The sequence below is a fragment of the Oryzias latipes genome, chromosome 9 (assembly GCF_002234675.1).
Source record: "Oryzias latipes chromosome 9, ASM223467v1".
In the NCBI taxonomy this organism is placed as follows: Eukaryota; Metazoa; Chordata; class Actinopteri; order Beloniformes; family Adrianichthyidae; genus Oryzias; species Oryzias latipes.
The window spans coordinates 16717819-16738313 of record NC_019867.2 but is presented as its reverse complement, the minus strand read 5'-3'; the positions used below and the strand labels follow the sequence as shown (position 1 = coordinate 16738313).

Sequence of the window (20495 nt, the reverse complement as noted above, 5' to 3'; positions counted from 1 at the left end):
GCCGGATGCCCTTCCTGACACAACCTTGTATTTTTAAAGGCACACGGAGATCCGGATAGGCAGCAGCACGAAAGGCCTTGCCTAAGGACACACACCGGAGTTTTAGCTCATTGCATGCCCTAGGAATGACAACTGAGCTATCAGATAGATATGAAATATGTGTTGAATGTCCCAGTGTTGTGAGCCATGCCTTAGGACGTAGAAACCAACAGGTTTTGTTTCTTATTTCCAGTTATTAAAAACATTGAAAGAGACCTTTTACACAACTTTTGAAGAATAAAGACAATCAAAACTAAATATTTTTTTCATAGTTTTGTTTATTGCAGGTTGCCCCTGGTTGATCATAAAAGGTGCAAAACTTACACGATGAAAACATTTATGAGTCAAATTTTTTCCCCCCATGCAAATAAATGACAAGAAGGTATTAAAAGTAATAAAACTGTAAAACACTGGCAGTTAAACTATTCACATATCTATACACTGTAAATGTTTATTTTTCTCCTTTGTTTATTCCCTTTAGGGATTGGTTGACTTGCCTTTAGTTTTATGGCAGATGCCTCAGCATTCACCCAGACTTTGGACCGGCACATGAAAACACTCATGTGGTTGCAGTGACTTCCAGCACCTGCTTGTCCCAGAACACTAAGCAGCCCCAAACCTGCTTAGTTCGTGAGATGAAATGACATCTGGACTGTCCAAGGCTACTGTGCGGAGGGTGAATGTGCTTTGCTTTCTTTAAATAATTATTTACTTTAACTAAGGACAAACCGTATTAACTGGATGACAAGATTTCAGGAACCGACTAGACATGCTTCATGTGATCAGCAGTAAGAAGGGATAACTGGATAACTAACAGCATGTTAGACCTCAAGGTCTCAAGGGTAGCCCCTATTTAGCCAGAATGTTTCTATACACAGAGTAATATTCATTATTTCCACAGGTTCTTTGGTTATAGCAAACATTATGTGCATTGATTAAAAAACAAAAACATGCTGCAACAAACTGGTGTGTTCATTCATTCAGCGAATATGATGCCCAAAAAGGTTAACCAATCAGGAGAGACCCTGTGGCAGAATGGGTGGGGTTTGAAACAAATCAGGGTAGAAGCGAGAAGCGGATCAAAAAGGATATTAAATACAAACACTTTTATCAAACTAAAAAAAATGATTGTTAGTGTAAAGGTATGTTAAGGAAAGGAAAAAAATAGTTAAAGTCCCACTCCAATGAAGATGGTGTTTTTAACATTTTCTTGTAGCATTTTTCTCATGATGGAGGACATGTAGAAAGAAAATTAAGATTAGATTAGATTAAAATTGCATCTCTGAGTATTTTTCATTCAAATAACAGGGAATGAGGAGCAGACAAAAAAGCCTTTTTGTGGCATAGAATACAATGGGCAGGCCATAAACCCTCAGCAATGGGGAGGGAAAGAGGGGCGGGGTTAATCCGCCAATGGTCCTGCCCACAACTCACAAGCAAATATCTGCAAAAACAATATCCTGGAAAATGACAGGTTTTTTATATTGGCTAAAAATGATATAATCAAATAAAAAACCACTAGGAACGCTTTGAAAATAGATTAAAAGTCGATGGGAGTGGGACTTTAAAACAGCACGAGTTAGATGTTTTTATTCCAAATCTAATCTGGTTCCTTCAGGACTTTGTGACACTTAGAAAAAGCAAAATCAGCTCATGTTTTATTTGTTTTAACAACTGATTTTATTTTGGTAGAGTGTAATATAACTTCCTGCCAAAGAAAAAAAAACTGTATAAAACGATAAGGTCCTGAAATCATTTAAGCGCTAACATTGGATTTTTATTTTTATAAAAGCTTGGATGTTGACTGTTTTCCAGATGTGGGTTGAAAATTATAAATTGAATTTTTAAATTTTCAATTAATTTCAAAATTAATAAAAGCACGTTTGGTATGAATTTTTACATAAATTCAAAACATTTGTTTTACAAACCAAAATATCATGGGGTTAAGGCCTTACCTTTGAAAAATGTTTTACAAAGTAAAAATAATGAAATGGTTGAACATTTGCTAACACTGAGTTAATAATAGGCTCCTAAACTGCATTTCTAATGGAAGTAAACACTAATTTTCCATGAAATATCAGAGAAATTCTGTCTCAAGCTGGAGCTCCTGAAGCCGGTTTATTCACGCCGCTACACCCAGACCACCTGGACTCTATCACAACTCTTCCGGTTCAGATACTCCACCTTGCTGATATTCCAGCAGTGACTCAGATCCACAAACCTGAGCCTCTTGCTGTGCCGCATTATCATGTTGACAGTGCCCATCAGCACGTCTGTTCGCCGAAGGTCAATCCGCTGCAGCCGCTCCAGTGGCGTGGGGGGAAAACAGGCGGAAGCTCTGACATGACGCCTGGCCCAATTCGCTCCAAACAGCAAACTCCACAGCACGCCGTTCAGGGGGCACGGCACTGAGACGAAGGAGAGCTTCTCCAGTGATGGAGAGCCAATCAGGAGACACTTCAGCACCCTCTGGAGGGACGTCCAGGACATGGCAGGCTTCATCTGGCTGTGCTCGTATGAGAAGCTGCAGACATTTGGGAGACACAGATCAGATGAGGATTTTTTTTTATTGTTCTGAAGCTGTCATCGGATTCTCATATTTTTGTAAGATCTGTAAATCAAGTTTATTATCTAGTATGGAAACAGCCATTTTTCTGATTTTTATTTATTATTCCTGGAAATTTCTCCTTTTAATTTTCATATAACTGCAATAATCGCATTAACAAATGAGGAATATGAAGACATTCTTACACAGGGACGGCACAGACATGTGATTCTGTCACTAAAAACAACCTGAATTCCAATTTCCCCCAAACCTGTCACGTTCCAACAAATGTCCGTTTTTCCTAATCTGCCTAATAATAAATAAAGGAAGCAGACATTCAATCCAGCCACTTCAAGGCTTCCTGTAACGGGCTTTTACCTGAGGCTGAGAGAGCAGAGGTTTGGCAGCTGAGGGAGATCCGGCTCACCCAGATGATCGTCCGCTCCTTCTTCCTGTCGTGTTCCAGGAGGTTCTCCAGACATGTGCAGGTCCCTGAGCTTTGGGCAGCCTCTAATGATCTCCAGTAGAGGAGTCTGTGGGCTAGTTTTGACCCCCTCTAAGGTTAGAGAGGTCAGGGAAGAACCTGCAACTTGTAAAGCAGGAAGGAGGTCCGCCAAAGGGCCCGGATGGTGGACCGAAAGAGTCCGCAGTTGGTTCGACCATGTCCGGATGCTTGAGGCAAACGGGCTGATGTCACCATCTACGTCAATGTTTACAGACATGGAGGTGATGTTTGGACACAAGTGGCTTAAACTGCCCACACAGTCACAGCTGACCCCCTTGACGTCCCTCAGGTTCAGGATCAGGTCTGACTGCGATGAAACACCTGCTTTGTCTTCGGCTTCATCTGGAAAATCTGGGAACTCTGCACCTGCAACTTCCTCTTCCTCACTTTCATAGCCATTCAACAGAATCAGCTCCTCCTCTTCGGTCTCATCTTCTTTGTTGGGGGAATTTCCTTCCCGTCTTTTTCTCCAATTTTTCCCCTGCTCTCCTTGGATCCTCTCCCGCCACACTTCCTCCAGCCTGGGAATTCCTAACTTGTCGGCAAACTCATCTGCCTTCCAGAACTCTCTGTGCTGGATGAGACAGCAAGCCTGGGTGAGCTCATCCAAAGCCACCCTCTCCAACCCGGGCAAAACCAGAAGCAGATAAGCTGCTGCCACTGCAGGGTCCCCCGTCTGTTCCCCAAAGCCGACGTCCAGAGCCAGCAGGCTGATGAGGGGCAGAGGAGACGGGGATGAGGCGGGGGCAGAGCAGGAGGCTGACGGGATTGGAGAGGGAGAAAGAGAGGATGGACTGAAGGCTGCGCCTCCGAGGGGCAGCAGGGCAGCTGGAGAAAGCAGATGACAGCGAGACACATCTAAATGTCGCAGGAAACGGCAGCGGCAGACGATGGTCCGGATTACGCTGCTGTCGCAGGGTGTGCCGGCCAGGGAGAGCGAGCGCAAAGCCGGAAGAGTCTGGAGGGTTTCACAGAGGAACTTAGAAGGTAGCTGCAGAGCTCCAGACAAATCCAGACTCCACAGACCCTAACACAATAAAAAAACACTTTTTGTGTCATTTAAGAGGACCCACGGCCTTGCATTTAGCAATTTTTGTCCTACCTGGCAGCATGCAGCAATGTGGACACATAAGGAAGGGATGACCAGACTAGGACACGTGACTAGCGACAGGTTCTTGAGCTGAGGGACCAGCAGGAGGTGGAGCGCAGCCCGAGACAGCTGCTTTCTACAACCCAGCAGCCACATCAGCTCCTCAACAAGGTCGCCGGCTACAACGTCAACAGACAGGGAAAAAGAGTGTGTTTCCAGTGGTCTATGAATTATATTGATGCCATTTTTAAACAAAATCAAAAAAACAGTATCATTGTCTTGGATGGAGTATTCTGCAGAGCAGCAGAAGTTCATTAGAAATTTGCCTCTGAGTTGTGGGCAGGACGGTTGGGGTACAGTTTAGAGCCAGATGTCAGCTCAGATTAGGAAAAGGAAGATGTACATTGATCGAGCCGTCTGTAAGTGGTTGTGCCGCATGGAGTTTGTACATAACAATCGTTTTCAAATGGCATTTTTCCCATACGCTTCTGATTCACAACAACTTGAATAAAGAAATACTATGATCTATCTTAATTTTCTTCATATAAATGATGTCCTCCAACAATAGAAAAATGTCACACAAACACAAAGAACATCATTTTCACCAGAATGGGTCTTTAAACCCTCACACACTCACGAAGCAAGTTGAAGGGTCCCATGATGTATCTGAAGACGTAGTGATTTAGGTAGTTGTCAGCATAGTCTTTTGTCCATACTTCTTTCATGTTGTCAGCCAGGTTTAGTAAACACAGGCGTGTCAGTGACGGAACGCCTTCGTGTGCCCTCCAGTCACTTTCGTGTGGCGGATTCCTCAGCCTCCATCGCCGGGGCCGAGGCTTTCTTAAAGCGTGCTCATCCACAGCCCTGAACAGAGGCATGGCTGGAGGTCTGCTGCTTTATCTGAAGATGCTGAACCTGCAGAACAGCACACATTACAAATGTAAGAAATTGTCTTTAGTTTTCGGATTCCTCTGTGAGACTGTAAATAACTGGAATGTGATGCAGAGTACATCAGGGGGGGAAATCTGTACCCATCAAATTATTGAGAAGGAAAAAAGCTGTCACAGCAAATCGATCCACTGATGATCCCATCTCCACCACTCTCCACTTCACACTGTCACATCTGGAGAGGAAAAACAGCTACGCTAGAGTCCTCTTCATCGACATCAGGTTGGCTTTTAACACCATCATTCCACGGCAGCTGGTGGTGAAGCTGAGGCTACCAGGTGTAGACATGGCAATCTGCAATTGGACGCTCAGCTTTTTTGACAGACAGGCTGCAGACGGTCAAGATCGGCAGACAAACATCAGGGGGCATCTCAGTGAGCATGGGCACACCACAGGGGGTGTGTCCTGAGCCCACTGCTGTTCAGTCTGCTCACACACGATTGTGCAGCTACAATCGGCACGTTTATCTAGCAAGTTTGCAGACGACACAACAGTGGTTGGTCTCATAAACGACAATGATAAGTTTACGTACAGAATAGAGGTGGAGCAGCAAGCATAAACTCCATGGACAATACAAAAGAAATGGTGATCGAATTCAGAGCATCTGGCAATCACCACCACACACGTCTGACCGTAAACGGTGCTGCTGTGGAGAAGGTCAACAGTGTCAAGTTCCTGGGGGTGCAACTCCACAACGGTCATCGGGAAAGCACAAAACTGCCTCCATCCCCTCCAGAGACTCAGGAAGGCAGGAATTCCAACAACTCACCTCATCACCTTCTACAAGGGCACCATTGAAAACATTCTGACACAGAGCTTCACATTCTGGTTTGGCAGATGCAAGGTTCAGAACAAACAACGGCTCAGCCAGATTGTTGGTGCACCTCTCCCATTCTTGGGGGAGTTATACGAGCAGCGCTGGATACGCAGAGCAACCTCCATTATTAGGGACCCTCTGCACCCCACCCATGGACTGTTCCCCCTCATCCCATCTTGGAGGAGGTTCGGGAGTATCAGCTGCAGACCTAGAATGTCAAAAAGCTTCTTTCCACAAGCTGTGAGACTGCTAAATGGACTGTCCTCCTCATGTAAACATGCTCTCACAAACTCCGCACCACAATGAAACCCAATGGATGACCCCACCCTCTGCACCACCCAAAGACACAACATATTATGCACACAGACTTACAACCAACCTCCACATAAAAGACTGCTGCTAAATGCACATTCGCACTTTAATGATTGAAGATTGTTTTTTAATACTGAACGCTGGTCTCTTTATGGTTTTTATTTTATTGCTATTTTATTCTAGTCGATCGCTATTTCATTCTATTTTATTGCTTTTTCTTTGCACTGTCAGACTTGTGAGGAACAACAAATCTTGAAATATTGAGAGCTTGAAAAAAAAGTTTTTTTTCTTAAAAGATGGATTTTCCCCCCACATGAAAATCAGTCACTTTCTAGATATTTTACAATAAAAGATAACAGTAATATGCCATCAGAATTATAACATCGGCACTGACTGTGTAATGCCTTCTCACAGTCTACCACTAGGGGTCAGTAGTTGACAACTTTGACGTCGAGGTGAAGAAGGCAGAGAAAGGTTTCATAGAAGGAAAAGAAAGCTATTATGGCTAAAGTGAAAGCGTACGACTAAGTTCGCTTTAGAGTTAGACAAAAGTAATTGAAAAAGGTAATTCATGTCACGAAGAGCATACCCTCCAGACCCAACACAGCTGAAAGTTGACGTTCCAGTGAAAGGATAAAAACAAGAAGGTATTTTGCTCTTTCCGTTGAAGAGCGTTAACTCTCTCGCGCCACTTCCTGTATGAAGTTAATGATGAACGACCTGACCTGTTTGCTTTGCTGTAATCCCCGAGTTTAGTCTTCCAGGAATTCTTCACGTGATTATGCACATTGATTGTGCATGAAGTTACATATAAGAACTTAATCATCGAATTGACAATTACAAGCAGTTACTAGCAGTTAGAGAACCGACACATAAGTAAAGAGGTGGAACTCTCCTGACAGACCAAATAAAGGGACAATCGCTCCCATGGACATAAGAGATACTGTATCTGGATTACATTTCCTCCAGTTATCTTATGTAATGTGTTAGACATAAAACCTCCAACAAACTATGTAATCAATCATATTATTACTCCAACACAAATATTAAACAATAGTGTCCATTGTTTTGCATGAAAAGGACAATGTGCAAGAGCAACAGTGTACACTCCTAATGATCTTCATAAAACGTAAGGAAGTTTGTGTTTATTAAATTATTTCTGTGAAATATAAACTGTTGGGCATTAGATGAGAAGATTTTTGATAACGTTTTCACAGAAAGAACCCACATATTCTGCTCTGCTGCTTTATGAAAAAAGAGAAACAAATACCATTAATCCAGTTTCTCAGCCAACTTAACATAAAAAGTTAAAATGTTTATCAAAGAAATACATTTTAAATTTTTATGTTAAAATATATACCAATTTAACATAAAAAGTAAAAATGTATTTCTTTGTCATACAGGATCACCTTTCCCCTAACCTGTCTTGTGTTTGTGGAGTTAATAGTCTCACTATTTTACATACTGTCATATAAAGAGTTACATAGCAACAATACACACTAAAATACAATAGTATTTTAACATTCTGATAAACATATACTCTATCACAGATATAGTAAACGTTGTTAGTAAAGCTAAAAAGTTTGTCTTGATAATGCAAACTTTAACGGAGAAATTGACTTTGAATCATCCCTAATTTAATTAAGTAGGTTGTAAATTTCCGGTTTGTATTGGAAACCCCGTCTTTAGTAACAGCACTCCTGTTAATAATGTTAACCCTGGAGATCCCAAGAACTATTTACCTTTGGGCTTTTAAAGTTAATTTGGCTTTTTCAAATTTTGGGTACCAGCAATTAACAGAAGTAAAAAAAAATGGAAACAAAAAATGGGAAAATGAAAATAAGATTAAAAAATTAGGGGAAAAAGTGACCAAATTTGACCCTGTGGATTCTCAATGGTAAAAATAAACAAATAACCCCCTGTGCTGTGAAGATTGAGCCCTTATTATTTTACATAAAATTTTCTTGGGCCATGTTACATTCTGTTTTCCAGTGTTTTGTTTCCCGTTTCAATTTTCAATTTTCAACTTTAGGTTAATTTAGTCAATTATCCTTAGCTGTAGCAATTCATTGGAGTTTTTCCTCCTCAGTATATTTAACCGCCCTCATCGGGTCTCCCTTTTTGCACACTTTGTTCATGTACAGGTTTATTAAAGTTTCAAGGTTTTGATTTTAAGCTGGGTCTACTGTGTTCAGGTCCTCAATCAGTTATTTCTGATAGGTACGTTGTATGTACATTTTTACAGTGGTTGCATTTTCACTGCGGATTTTACAGTGGACAGATAGCATAAAGTTTAATTCAGCAGTTGTAATTTAATTAAAAAAAATATTTTTCATTTCCAAAACGAATCCCAAAGGAGCCTCCAGATTATTGCAGAAGCTGCCATAATATCTGTTAGACATTTACTGGATATCTGAATTTTTGTTGCACATTCTCTCTTGAAAGCAGGTGAATTATCTCCAGTCTTGTGCTTTTGCATTTGTTTTTATTTTTTATTTTTTTTATGTTCCCCCTGTTACTTTCACCCTCTGCTAGTTCCTCAACCTTTGGTAAGGCTGGCACATTTTTTGACATAGACACTATGTTGAGTTATTGCTTTACAACTTAGAATTTTTGTTCTAAATGAACTTGACAAAGCTGACACATTGTGTGATATTCTTTATTTAAATGACGTATTAAGTGCTCAAAGAATGCAAAAAAATCTTTATCTATTATGTTACATTAGTCACAAGAAACTTTTCAGCAATTTCATTACAGGCTTTGTGCTAATACATGTTATTACATCCAGCTTTTAACAACAATTTACAAACTGCTTAGAATAAATCTTACCAGAAAAATAAACATAAAAAACAGTATGTTGTTCCTTCCATGTCAAAATAGCTCTAGATGGAGTGTTTTCATAAAAAACTGATAATAAACACTAAAGTCCGTCAGATCATTAGTTGACACTGCATTAAAAAAAAAGGACGAAAAAGGGGGATTGTCAAAGAACATCTTTTTATGAGGAAATTCCCTCAAGTTTTTGTCAATTGAAGGTAGAAAACAATTCAAGTCCTCTGTCAATTAGTTAAAATAATTGAAAGTTACAATAAAAAGTGTTCGTATTTTAAGTCCTTGACATCAGAATTTAGTTTCCATTATGAATAAAAATTTCACTTCTGTTGTTGCTTTCAAGTAGATGCTAAATTAAGGTAAGTTTGAAGCAGAAGTGGGTTGACGCATATTTGCATTAATAGGCATCAAAGGGTTAGTAATTACAGACTTTAGTGGGTTATTATTGATCCTAATATGATGCAGAAGTAGAACTCAAATAAAAGGCCATAGGTTGACTTCTAAAACAAAAAAGGAATTTGAAACATTTGAAAGGTCCCTTGTTTTTTCCAAATGAAAAACCCAGCAACAGTGATTTCAAACACAATGAATATCAGACTAACTTGAGCCTCTGCTGAAAAAAAACAGCCTCTTTTTGTGTGTTAATGTTTTAGATTTTTTTCAAATTTTACTTTGTGCAGCCACAGAGCAGATTAAGTTTGTGTGTCACACAAGCTGTGTGGAGCGAAATAGTTACTATTTTTTTTTAAAGAGACATTTTTAATTTTAAACAGTGAATGCGTGAAACTGAACATTTTCCTGGTTAGCCTGATTAAAATGATGAGCAGACTGAGGAGATCACTCCAATGCCAGATCTTCACATGGCACCACCTTCCTCCCAGCTACAAACACCTCCACAATGTTCCGATCATCTCCTTTCAAAGGGCAAATTGGAGGAAAAAGAGAATAGAAAGTCAAATGGTTAGCTTTATGCTTAAAAACAACAATCAAATAAGCTGAAAATTGACACTTACCCAGATTCAAAAACTTTTCTAACAGAATCTGAAACCCAAAATAGAATTGAAAATAGTTTTACAAAAATACAGTTTGTGCTTTTGTCAACTTTTGGATAAACAGGCTAAGATGAAACAAAGTTACCCACCTTTGGTTCTTTACATTGCACCAAATCAATGGGCCCACCACGAGCTGCCACATTAACTCTCAGGGCGTCAAAGTCTTTCCCTACTTCAAAGTTTCCAATTTGGTCATCCAGGGACAGGGCTGAAAACACAAAGCAGATGACTAAAGATGGCCAAATCTTTCTAAATGAAATTCAGCCTTCACTAGAATATGTCACATTGTATCTGGAGTTTGCATGCTTCTTTGTTTAAAATTTGCATGTGCTGAAAAGTCAGCATCCAAGCCTTCATTCAGGCTTTCTTTTACATCCGCTTCATTCTCAGGATAGATTTTACCACAGAAAAATCTAAAGAAAGCAAAAGCCAAATGGAAGTGTCATTTTGCAAGATGGGAATAAAGGTACTGATCAATTCATTCATGAGAATTGGCTTTACAGGAGGATGATCTGTCAGCATTGATTCACATGGTTCCTGAAGCCTGATTGTACTGAGAGTTGAGCAGAAGAATTGATAAAGTGCATTTTTGTAGACAGTTTGTAGCTCTAATATATTTCAATAATTACAAAGGAATAAGAAAATGCTTTATTTCTTAACCATAATTTGGTATAATTTTATCAAATTTTAAAGACCAGTTTTAAATCAGTCAAGAAAAAAAGGTTTGAACGTTGGTCTGTTAAATGTAAGAAGTGTGCATCTTTATATGGCAGTTTTCTTACATATCAGTTAGTCCCTATAGGTTAAAGTTTAGTCATAGTTTTTATACATAGATGTATACAGTATAAATTTAACTTAATACAGAAAATAAGTCACTCACTCTCTATTCTTTACTGTATGACAGTCATTCATGTTGGATTTTCAGTAAACGAGATAAAGAGTTACGGTTTTGTCCCACCTTGGCTGCCTCCCAGTGTGGCCAGTCTGAACACCTCCTCAAAAGTGAGAGTCTGATGCTGTGGGTTCTGGATTGTCAGGACTTTTGATGCATCTAGAGTTCTCCTCACAGCATCAAGGATGGAGGACGAGTAGCCGCCTGCAACATCTGAAGGACCATCACATAAATGAATGAAATTTGAATGTCAATGACAGGAACTCACACATCCTGTCAAGTAGTGGTCTTCAACCCTGTTTCTCTAAGCACCTCTGTTCTGCATGTTTCCCAGCTATCCCTGGCCTACATGCCCCTGAATCCTGGGATCAGATAAGTTTAGTTAATCTGAATCTGAAATCAAGCTGTAATGTCTCAATCAGCTGAGATATCAGAGAAAGACATCTACAAGTACATACTTTAGCTCCAAAACAAGGTCATAAAAACACTCACCTGTACCCAGCCCCAGTTTCACTTTGTGATTCAGGACATTGCGGGCATCTAATATTCCACTGCACAACCTAGTGAAATGGAAAGATGACAAATTTAGTTAAAAAACTCAAACAATTGCTGTTCCGTTTTGTTTTGAGGAAATGTGGTGTATCATTCAGAACCAACCAATAACCTACAGGGAAAACAGAAGGCTATCACTCTAAAATGTAGATTTATGAAGGAATCAACTATATGTCCTGGTTACTTCCCACACAGTTTTGTCTCAGCCTTTACCGTCATTCTCAACTTCTTGCACTTGAAACCACATGTCCACTTCTCCAAAAATTCTATCCTTCTGTTCATCTACATTAAGTCATGACCAAATACTGTCTGTTGAACTTTACTGTGAATTCACGACTTCCTAATGGCTTCAAAGTTCCGTCTGACACATCCTACAGTTTATTTTAGCTTTGGCTTTTATACAGAGCCCGTGACCTGGCACGGGTAAAAAAAATGACTAATTCATTCCCTCAAAATAATTGTGACCTTTTACAATCCTCGTATTCTCAACCAGAAATAAACTTAATTGCTTCTGGTTACACTGGCTGGCTAGCTGGCATACAGAAGGGTGTGTGGGGTGCTTTTTTTTATTTTCATTGAGACAATTATAAAAAGACTCTCTAGTTTGATTCTTGTTTTTACTTTTCCCCTCTCAAACTAATGTGAGTCACAGAAACAAAAGTAGCGACGGAATATGGCTGTGCAGCAGTAGTGGAAGTCACAATACTGGGAGAGACTTTGAATGATGTCATGAACCCAGACATGGAGACGTGATTACCGATGCTTTTGTAGAGCTTTTTTAACATGAATAAATCAGATCTCTAAACATCCTCCGTGTCTTCCATGCATTGTAATGACATAAACACAGACAGAAATGTGAAGAAATGTGACATCCGTGTTTTTGGATGACTTATCGCATGATTTGGTTTGTGTTTATTCGCATAAATGATTTAATGGAAACAGTCACATTTTGCAAAGTGAAACTTGGCAAATCTAAGTAGATAAGAAGATTCATGTAATTTTCCACAAAATTAGGGCTACTCAGAAAAAACACTGCCTGACGAATAACTACTTCCAGTTCATGCCAAAATAAAAGTTAACTTTTAGGATCCTCTTCTTTTTAAATACTTTTTTGTTCTAACAAATTAATATTTCAAATGAAATCATTTAAATATTCCGTGAGAAGAAATTACTATTGCATGAGAAAGAAATACTTTTTCGTGGGAAAGAAAACGTAATTTGTAGAAACCATTTAATTTTTCTTTTAGCCATGTCAGGTCATGGGCTCCGTACCTTTATGCAATATGTATTTCCTTTATTTTTACAAAAGTTCTATATTTTTTAAACAAAAAAAAAAAAGTTTTTTCTGCAGTCATTGATGATTCTTTAACAGTCACAACTAGCCTCATGGGTACTCCTATACTACATTTTGTAATTTTTTTTCCTATATGTTCAATATTTAAAATTTGTATTCATTGTTTGCTGTTTCTCTTATCACTTTAATCTGCTGATGTTGGCTTCAATGAAATGCAAATGAAGTATTTTGCCTTTACTTTGTGCTACCTTTTCAAGAACTGAGGTGTTTGTTTAAAAAAAGACTTACGAAACGTTGGAATTGGGACAGTGAGACAAAGAGGTTCCTGTTTCTCTGAACACGGTCAGCTCTTTATCACTGAGGTGGCAGCCATGGGCCATTATAGTCTGTGAAACAGCAACATAAGCAGGTATTGTCATAAATGTCAACAGTAAAACTTGTGAAGGGAAGTGATGAGATGTCTCTTACCTTGTCAGTGAGCAGGTTGAATTTGTGATAAACATCTGTGTAGGTTTCTGAGTCCGGGAACAGCTCCTTTACAAGTTTTAGTTCATCAATGTTTTCACTGATGTGACTCTTTCAATAAAAAACAAGACAAAGTTACTTCATGAAAAGCTTTAGATAACATTACTAAATAACTTTGCCAACTTGTATTTATGCTTTTAAATGTTTTAAAAGGTTCATTGAGATGGCACTGTGGATTTACTTGAATGTGAAGGTTGTTGTTCTTTGCAATGGTTCCGAGCTGTTCAAGCAAAGCTTCTGTGCAGGACGGGGCAAAACGAGGAGTTACCACTGGCTTTACAAGGGGGTACTGCAATTATACCCCCCCAAAAAAGAGAAACACACACTAAGGAAGTCTGATGTATTTTTGAAAATTTGATCTAATTTCTGAATCACTAAAGTTTTACCTTTTTATTTAGAAGCTCTTTGATGAATCTTGGAAAAACAAAAGCATTGATTAATGATTAATGATTTAGGATCACCTTCTATGCAAGATGTAGACTTATAAAACATTTTTATTGAAAGGTCCTGCTATGAAATGAAAATTAACCTTAAGACTCAACTGTTTTTTCACCACATCATAACAGCATAACATCATGACTGCACAGTAAACATTGCCCAGATGGGTCACGGGGCTGCCGGAGCCCATCCCAGCCACTTGTGGGCGAAGGCTGGGGACATCCTGGACAGGTTGCCAGTCTGTCGCAGAGCTACACAAATCACACACCCAAGCACTTTCACATTCACGCCTAGGGACAATTTAGAGTAAACAATTAAACTATGAAGCATGTTTTTGGATGGTAGGAGGAAGCTGGAAAACCCACGCATGCCTGGAGAGAACATGCAAACTCCACACAGAAAGGCCCCCCAATGGTGTTCTGTTTCAGGTCCCCTAGCCGGGACTTTAACTGGGGGCCTTCTTGCTGTAAGGCAAGAGTGCCAGAAACTGTAATTTATTTTAACAGTTAATACATACCGATGTGTTTCATCTACAGACTCCTGAACGGTTTCTCTGTAATGTTTCACAGAGTTGTTTCTGTCCATGCACACTTTGCCAACCAATGCTCGCTGTCCAAAGTCATCTGCAACCAAAAGAAGAGTTGAAGAAAACTGACTTAAAATAAACATTTATTTCCAAATTAAATGGAAACTTCATTCTAAGTATCCCACAAAGTTTTAAATGTGGAAGGAAGATGACAGTGACAAGATGCACATACAGTGGCACCCAGAGTTTTGAACATGTGCTCCTTTAGTTCAGTCAACAGCTATCATTTATGTGAACTAATATGTCCTAAAATCATCACTTTTAAGCGAAAACACACCCTGTCTGTAGCTCATCTTCCCATCAAATCACATTTTTTTATTTGTTCTATTTTACTGTTGTTTTCCTGGAATTCCACAGTTCTAGTTTTCATTTAGCTGTTTTTAGAGCAACTAAGTTTCTATTACTTCTGAGTTATCATAAGCTAAGCTCAGTCTAATAATTTGTGTCATTTTTGTTTGCCTAAAAAGCAGAAATGGTCCAAAGTCAGTCCACTGTTCAGCGTATTTAAAATAAGATGAGGGAACCTTAAAGTAGCTTCTGCAAGAGACAAGTTGTACCTAAAAGCTTTGTTTTCCCATGCTCTGATGAAATCCATAAATGTTAAACACAAAAAAGCTGTACCCTGTGTACTAAGGTTGGGTTCCAGCTTTGGTTCATGACTCATGATTTGGTTCAGGTTTGTGACTTACCGTAATGTTATGTTTTGTTATGAATTATGACACACCTTAGCTGCTTTGATTTATCCTGGAGAGGTACAGTAGAAGGTTATTTAGAAAATCCGAGCTTTACTTGTTTGATTCAGTATAAAGTCTGCATGTGGGTCCAAACATCTACATTTGTGTCATGAATAAACTAATAAACTAAGTCTGAACACTTTGAATGAGTAGAACAACACTGTTATTGACCACTTCTGTATGTATAGACGGTCACATATTACTTTTTGTAAGTTTGGATTATGTTTGAAGTCAGGTTATTGGTTAGGTTTAAGTGTCACAGAAAAAATCAGCATTTGCTAAACTACCATTTAAGATACTTTTACTGTGCCTTTATTGGCACAATACCAATAAAACAAATACCATAAATTGTCTAGTTGCCCAACTAAGACATCCAGGAGCTATAAAAGGAAAATGAAACAAAACAAAACTCACAAACAAGCAAAACCTGAATGATTGGGAATTCCACCTGACCTTTCCCCACTTCTTCTTAGTCTGATACTGTTGGCTGTTTTAAGGTTTGTAATGCACTGTACCGATGTCACTGCTTTAGGTAATTTCTGTTCATTGATCTGCTTGATAGTTTTTATTTACGCTGTACTGAACAACATTAGTGTTCATTTGTAAGTGAACCAAGACCGTCTTCATTTTTTCCAACTGCATGAGCGTTCAGATCAACTATCATACCTGTCTAAGGAATGATCAAAATGTATGATTTCTCCTTGTTTTTAAAGTATCACAGATAGCAAAGAGATCATTCCTTGTTAGATTTTAAGGTAGACACTCTTCTAGACAACACTGTTAAATAAAAACGCAGCGTAGTGTAAAAACAAATCTTTAGTTACAACTTTGGTGTATTACGTCTCAGTCAAAATTGAGAGTCAGATTTATACCAGGACTTTGATTAGGCTCCCTTTGGCCTTTTTGGCTCCTCAAGACAAAACAGAAGTAAACTGAGAGTGTTTTTATTTGTGGGGCGAATGTTCTGCTGCAGAACCAAGGAGCAACAGCATGAGATCACTGATAGATAGATGGACATTTTCCTTCAGGTGTTTACATGAGACTGATGGATTCATGGTTACAATTATCAAGCAAGTCTTTCAGATTTTGAAGAAGCAGAAAAGTCCCATACCATTATTCTGTCATCACTTAATTTCACACTTAATGTCTGAAAATGCTTTCATTTAAAAAACAAATTGTGTTTACTTTTGTTACCTTTGTCTAACATTTAAGTTTGGTGATCTTACTTATACAGGGACACTAGTTCAGGTGTTTTTAGTTTGTCTGGTTTTGTTTTTCCTTCCATTGTACCATATCCTTGTCTCTTGATTGGTCCTAGTTGTCTTTGTCTCAACAATTCACTGTGTGTATTTAGATTTACCAGTACTTTTTTCTGTCAGTTCCTGCTCGGATCATTGTATGTTAACAGTCAGAACTTGCGTCAGTTCCCCTCCTTGGTGTTCGGACTGAAGTCCAGTCCAATTCGTAAGCCACGTCTATGGTGGTTTATTATCTTGTGCAGTCCAGCTTTTGACGAATCAAGCAATGCTGTGTATGTCATGCCTCGTTCATGGGAAGTCCTATCAAATCCAAGACCTGTTATAGCAAGCCAAATCTTGTCCTGTTATGCTAAGTTCCTGTAATGCTTTATTATGGACTGTCATGTGAAATCACACTCATTTGTGTCAAACGGCCATGTCTTCTGTTCACGAGTTCCTTTCTTAAACTAATTCCAGTCATTCTGGGTCCTTTCATCGCCGAAACGTTGAAGTGAAAGACTTTTTACCTGTCTGTATGATGTGACCCAACAAAACTCACATTTTGTTTTTACAGTTGAATTTAAACTGCTGAGGTCCATTTGACTGACTTTATTGTTATACTGTCTTTTCTCATCTATAAAATTTTTGAATTGAAGGGTACTTTCTTTTTCTTACCTGTAAAAGCTTAAGCACACCACATTTGAGTTAGTGCTATAGACAACTATGGCAGTTGTTTTCATCGCTGTTAGGATCAGCAGGTAAATCAAAACTTCTTTCCTTTATCATATGACAGGAATAAATCAGTGCTTGTAGGGGATGAGGACTGAAAGCAAGCAAAGCTGCAGGAGGAAAGGCAAAGTGGAACACAGCCTTGACCAATATGATTTGTTACATCAGTGTTTCCTGTCATGACCTGCAATGACATTTCCAGTGTCAACACTTTTTCAGTCCACTGTTGTGTTTAATTACCCCAGGATATTTGATTAATAATGATATTTTTTTAAATAATTTTATCAGTATAGTTTAGTTTTTACTTTTTACTTTTTAGACCCAATCCCATCCTTGTTCCACTCTTTAGTAACCTGAGCATGCATGTGGTAGACCTTTGTACAGCACGTTTAGTTATTTTTTTTAATTTGAAAAAAAAGGAAAAATCTAAAACCAGGTTAATTTGTTTTGAATTAAGTTTGTTTTTAACCTGGCCGGATGTATTCTTCCTCATCTGAGATGCTGAGATACAAATCTTTCAGACGCTTTTTGCATGTGTGTAACAAGGATGTGCTTCCCCAAGTGTCACCGATTCAGTGCATGATCAGCGGGTGACTTAGGGTGGAGAGCTGTTGCTGCGCCTGTTTGTGCTACTGTGACTAAACATCTGGAATGAAGTTAGAGAATGCACATTTATATCAGATTTTCTGAAAGGAATTGTATGACCAAGGAAAATTTTATCTGATTTTACATGCTTAGTCATTGTCTTAATCTAACTCTGAATGCTATACCGAGTCGAACTGCCTGATACAACGCACAAAAGGGGAAACGAAAGTACAAATTTTAAAGAGCACATGGATGCAAGATAATAAATGTACCAATGCTGAAAACTGATGTTCAAGAAGTAACAGCTAGCTGTAAGGAGGACAAAGGTTAGAGTTCAATGTACCTGATTACATAAAATGACTGTAAAACTGTCAAAGCCAATGTTTGGTTCAGCTCGGCTGCATCGTTACACATTTATGTGACCATGTGTTCTGAATGACGCAAGCACATTGATAAGGACAAAGCATAAAGGTGAAGCTCCATTCAGATTTTACAGGATTTTTAACTGAAGAGAGAAGCAATTCTCCTTAAAACAGTTAAGATACCTGAACTTGTATTGTACTTTGAGCTGGTGCTCTACTTTTAACGGATACTGTACAACTGGAAGAGGTGCTGCATAATAAAGTGGGAAAAATTTACTTAAATCGTCACAATGAGTTTCTAAAGTTGTCTGAAAATTATGCTTTAAAAGTACGTTTTCTTTTTTTTAATAATCTGTGTTTTTGTGTACTCTTTGGAGATGGGACATGCTGTTTGAGGAAGCCCATATTTAAAAGGATCAATGCATGTGTGGGTTTGCATGTAGGAAATCTTACTTGCAATCTGACCCAACAGAAGAGAGGCATCTGTATGTATGGTAGCAAAGTAACATGCAGTTGTTGTTCCGTTTCTTAAAGTCCTCTTCTGTAAAGCACAGAAACCAAAGCATGGATTAACACTCATTTTAAATGCCTGTACAGTTTAGGTTACAAATCTCAAAGGCCACATGAAAAACTGCAAGCATACGGTGTCTTTATGACACTAAAATGACCCAACAACCTTTGTTATAGGGCCATGCTGAGACTGTTTAGTCTCAAAGATACCATTTGCCAAAACTCACCACTACTTGTGTGTAGATTTTCTTGGCAAACTCCAAGTCCTTGAAGTGTGACTCCACAGGGAAGGTGTAAGTATTGAGCCACTGCAGTAAAGGCATGTCCAAGGCTGTGCCTGCGTAGCTGTACTGGGATGCATGGATGTGTGTGTCAATCATTCCTGGCATGAAGAACTCACTGCAGAATCAAATTAAAGTTAGATAAAAAATGCATTTTTCAAATCATATTTCATTTATAATATATATTTTAAAGCAAGATATGCACATTTATGTTTCAAAGATGTGTTTTTTACATCCCGTCTTTGCCGACCAATATTATTGCTATTATGATGCTATTACCCATGCAGATTCCCCTTTACGTTGAGTTCATTCATTCATTTTTGGTCCTTTTTCAAGACGATCGTGTTCAAACTCATCCATCCCAATCAACTAAAATCAAAACTTGTAAATCTACAACTAAAGGTTTTGATTTGACTTACTGTTGTGCCAGTTGATTGACGTCTGATGGGTTGAATCCAAACTTCTGAGACAGTTCCAGTAAGTTTTCACCCTTTCCAATGAAAGAAATCTGACAAGCCAAAAAGAAATCAGGTAAATTCTTTTTGAAAATTGCAAGATGTGAAAGGTGAAAATGTTGATAAAATTCTGTGCAATGTAAAAATAAATTTGAAAAGAATTAATAACACTTTGAATAGACTGTACTTGGAAGATCCCCACTCAGGAGGTATTTTAGGGCAATATTGTTGCACTATTCTCAGAGTAATGCTGCAACATTGTTTTATAATGCTTGAGTGCAAACTGAGAAAAACTAACTTTAGTATTTTCTTAATTTTTATTTTACTTTCTAGGGAGAAGTTTTGCTGTTTATTTAGCCTCATCCTTTTATTGTGTTCAAAAACTTAAACAGTATTTAATAAAAGTTTACCATAACTAGACTATTAGGTTATGTGATTAATAGCAGTTGAAAAAAAAGACCTGCACTTTGCTTTAGATTCACGGGGATTTAAAGTAAACAAATGCTGCGAAAATTAACATTAACATACATTCGTTTATTTTTAAAACCAGTGAAACGCAAAAATGCAAATATTTCGTTTTGTTTTTATTTTCATTTCAGAAAGGGACCAACCTTCCCGGCAGTGTCCACTCCCAGGAGCGCGTCCTCCAGGACCTGCAGCGCCGTTTCGGGGGTCGAGTGGATAAATGTCCCCCTGAAAACGTGCGTAACTGGGCCGCTGGAACACTCCGAGTTTGCCATCTTTCCTCCAGATCACTGTCAATCACTCAGTTTGACATTGGCCGGTGGATTTTTATTCTAAGTGAAGCTCAGAGTAACACCCACTAGGAGGCAGGACTTCCAGCAGCCAATAGAAGGACAGGAGGTGGTTGCGCTTTTTCAGGTGCGTCTGCCCGCGCGGCTTGGGTTTATCCATAAACGCTTTTTTGTTGGCGTGCAGGAAAGTAAGCCCTCATCTTTTCTATTGTTCCAAAGAGTATGCCAAACTTTGCATTAACTTTAAATGTTATATAAGAATGGCAACATATAATATGCAGGAACATAATGAAAAAGGCTCGTTGAAGTCCATCAACTTCTGAAAGTAATTCCAAGTACATCCTTTTATAAATAAAGCAAAATGTTATACTATTTTTTTTCTTTAAAAATGCTTTGCAAATTGGCACATAACATTGTAA

The 20495-nt window shown here is 38.6% G+C and overlaps 2 protein-coding genes across 3 annotated transcripts; both read right to left on the bottom strand.

Moving 5' to 3' along the window:
• Positions 1–299: 299 nt before the first annotated feature.
• LOC101171839 lies at positions 300–6973 on the bottom strand. Of its 2 annotated transcripts, XM_020706032.2 has the most exons (6): positions 6846–6964; positions 5211–5302; positions 4817–5094; positions 4192–4358; positions 2963–4116; positions 300–2563 (listed from the first exon to the last, which is right to left on the bottom strand). In XM_020706032.2, the coding sequence occupies exons 3-6, from the start codon at positions 5055–5057 to the stop codon at positions 2170–2172; spliced, it is 1956 nt and encodes a 651-aa protein (XP_020561691.1). In that variant the 5' UTR covers positions 5058–5094; positions 5211–5302; positions 6846–6964; the 3' UTR covers positions 300–2169. The 2 variants fall into 2 exon arrangements, with proteins under 2 accessions (XP_020561691.1, XP_004072709.1); XM_004072661.4 differs by lacking the exon at positions 5211–5302 and having other exon boundaries at positions 6846–6973.
• Positions 6974–8899: 1926 nt separating this feature from the next.
• Positions 8900–20113, bottom strand: gda (guanine deaminase). Its single transcript, XM_004072660.3, has 14 exons — positions 19933–20113; positions 19286–19374; positions 18813–18984; positions 18529–18616; positions 14359–14464; positions 13790–13817; positions 13585–13692; positions 13347–13454; positions 13167–13264; positions 11525–11592; positions 11099–11245; positions 10230–10348; positions 10102–10129; positions 8900–10002 (listed from the first exon to the last, which is right to left on the bottom strand). The coding sequence occupies exons 1-14, from the start codon at positions 20059–20061 to the stop codon at positions 9926–9928; spliced, it is 1365 nt and encodes a 454-aa protein (XP_004072708.1). The 5' UTR covers positions 20062–20113; the 3' UTR covers positions 8900–9925.
• Between the last annotated feature and the right edge of the window lie 382 nt (positions 20114–20495).

What these genes read in the sequence shown, in the direction of transcription:
- LOC101171839 (XM_004072661.4), bottom strand. Translation starts at nt 5,057, where the DNA reads ATGCCTCTGTTCAGGGCTGTGGATGAGCACGCTTTAAGAAAGCCTCGG. An exon ending in ACATTGCTGCATGCTGCCAG is followed by an intron (nt 4,117 to 4,191) that starts GTAGGACAAAAA and finishes TTATTGTGTTAG; the next exon opens with GGTCTGTGGAGTCTGGATTT. An exon ending in CTCTGCTCTCTCAGCCTCAG is followed by an intron (nt 2,564 to 2,962) that starts GTAAAAGCCCGT and finishes AAATGTCTGCAG; the next exon opens with CTTCTCATACGAGCACAGCC.
- gda (XM_004072660.3), bottom strand. Translation starts at nt 20,061, where the DNA reads ATGGCAAACTCGGAGTGTTCCAGCGGCCCAGTTACGCACGTTTTCAGG. An exon ending in ACAACAACCTTCACATTCAA is followed by an intron (nt 13,455 to 13,584) that starts GTAAATCCACAG and finishes TTTTATTGAAAG; the next exon opens with AGTCACATCAGTGAAAACAT. An exon ending in AGAAAAGTTTTTGAATCTGG is followed by an intron (nt 10,003 to 10,101) that starts GTAAGTGTCAAT and finishes GCCCTTTGAAAG; the next exon opens with GAGATGATCGGAACATTGTG.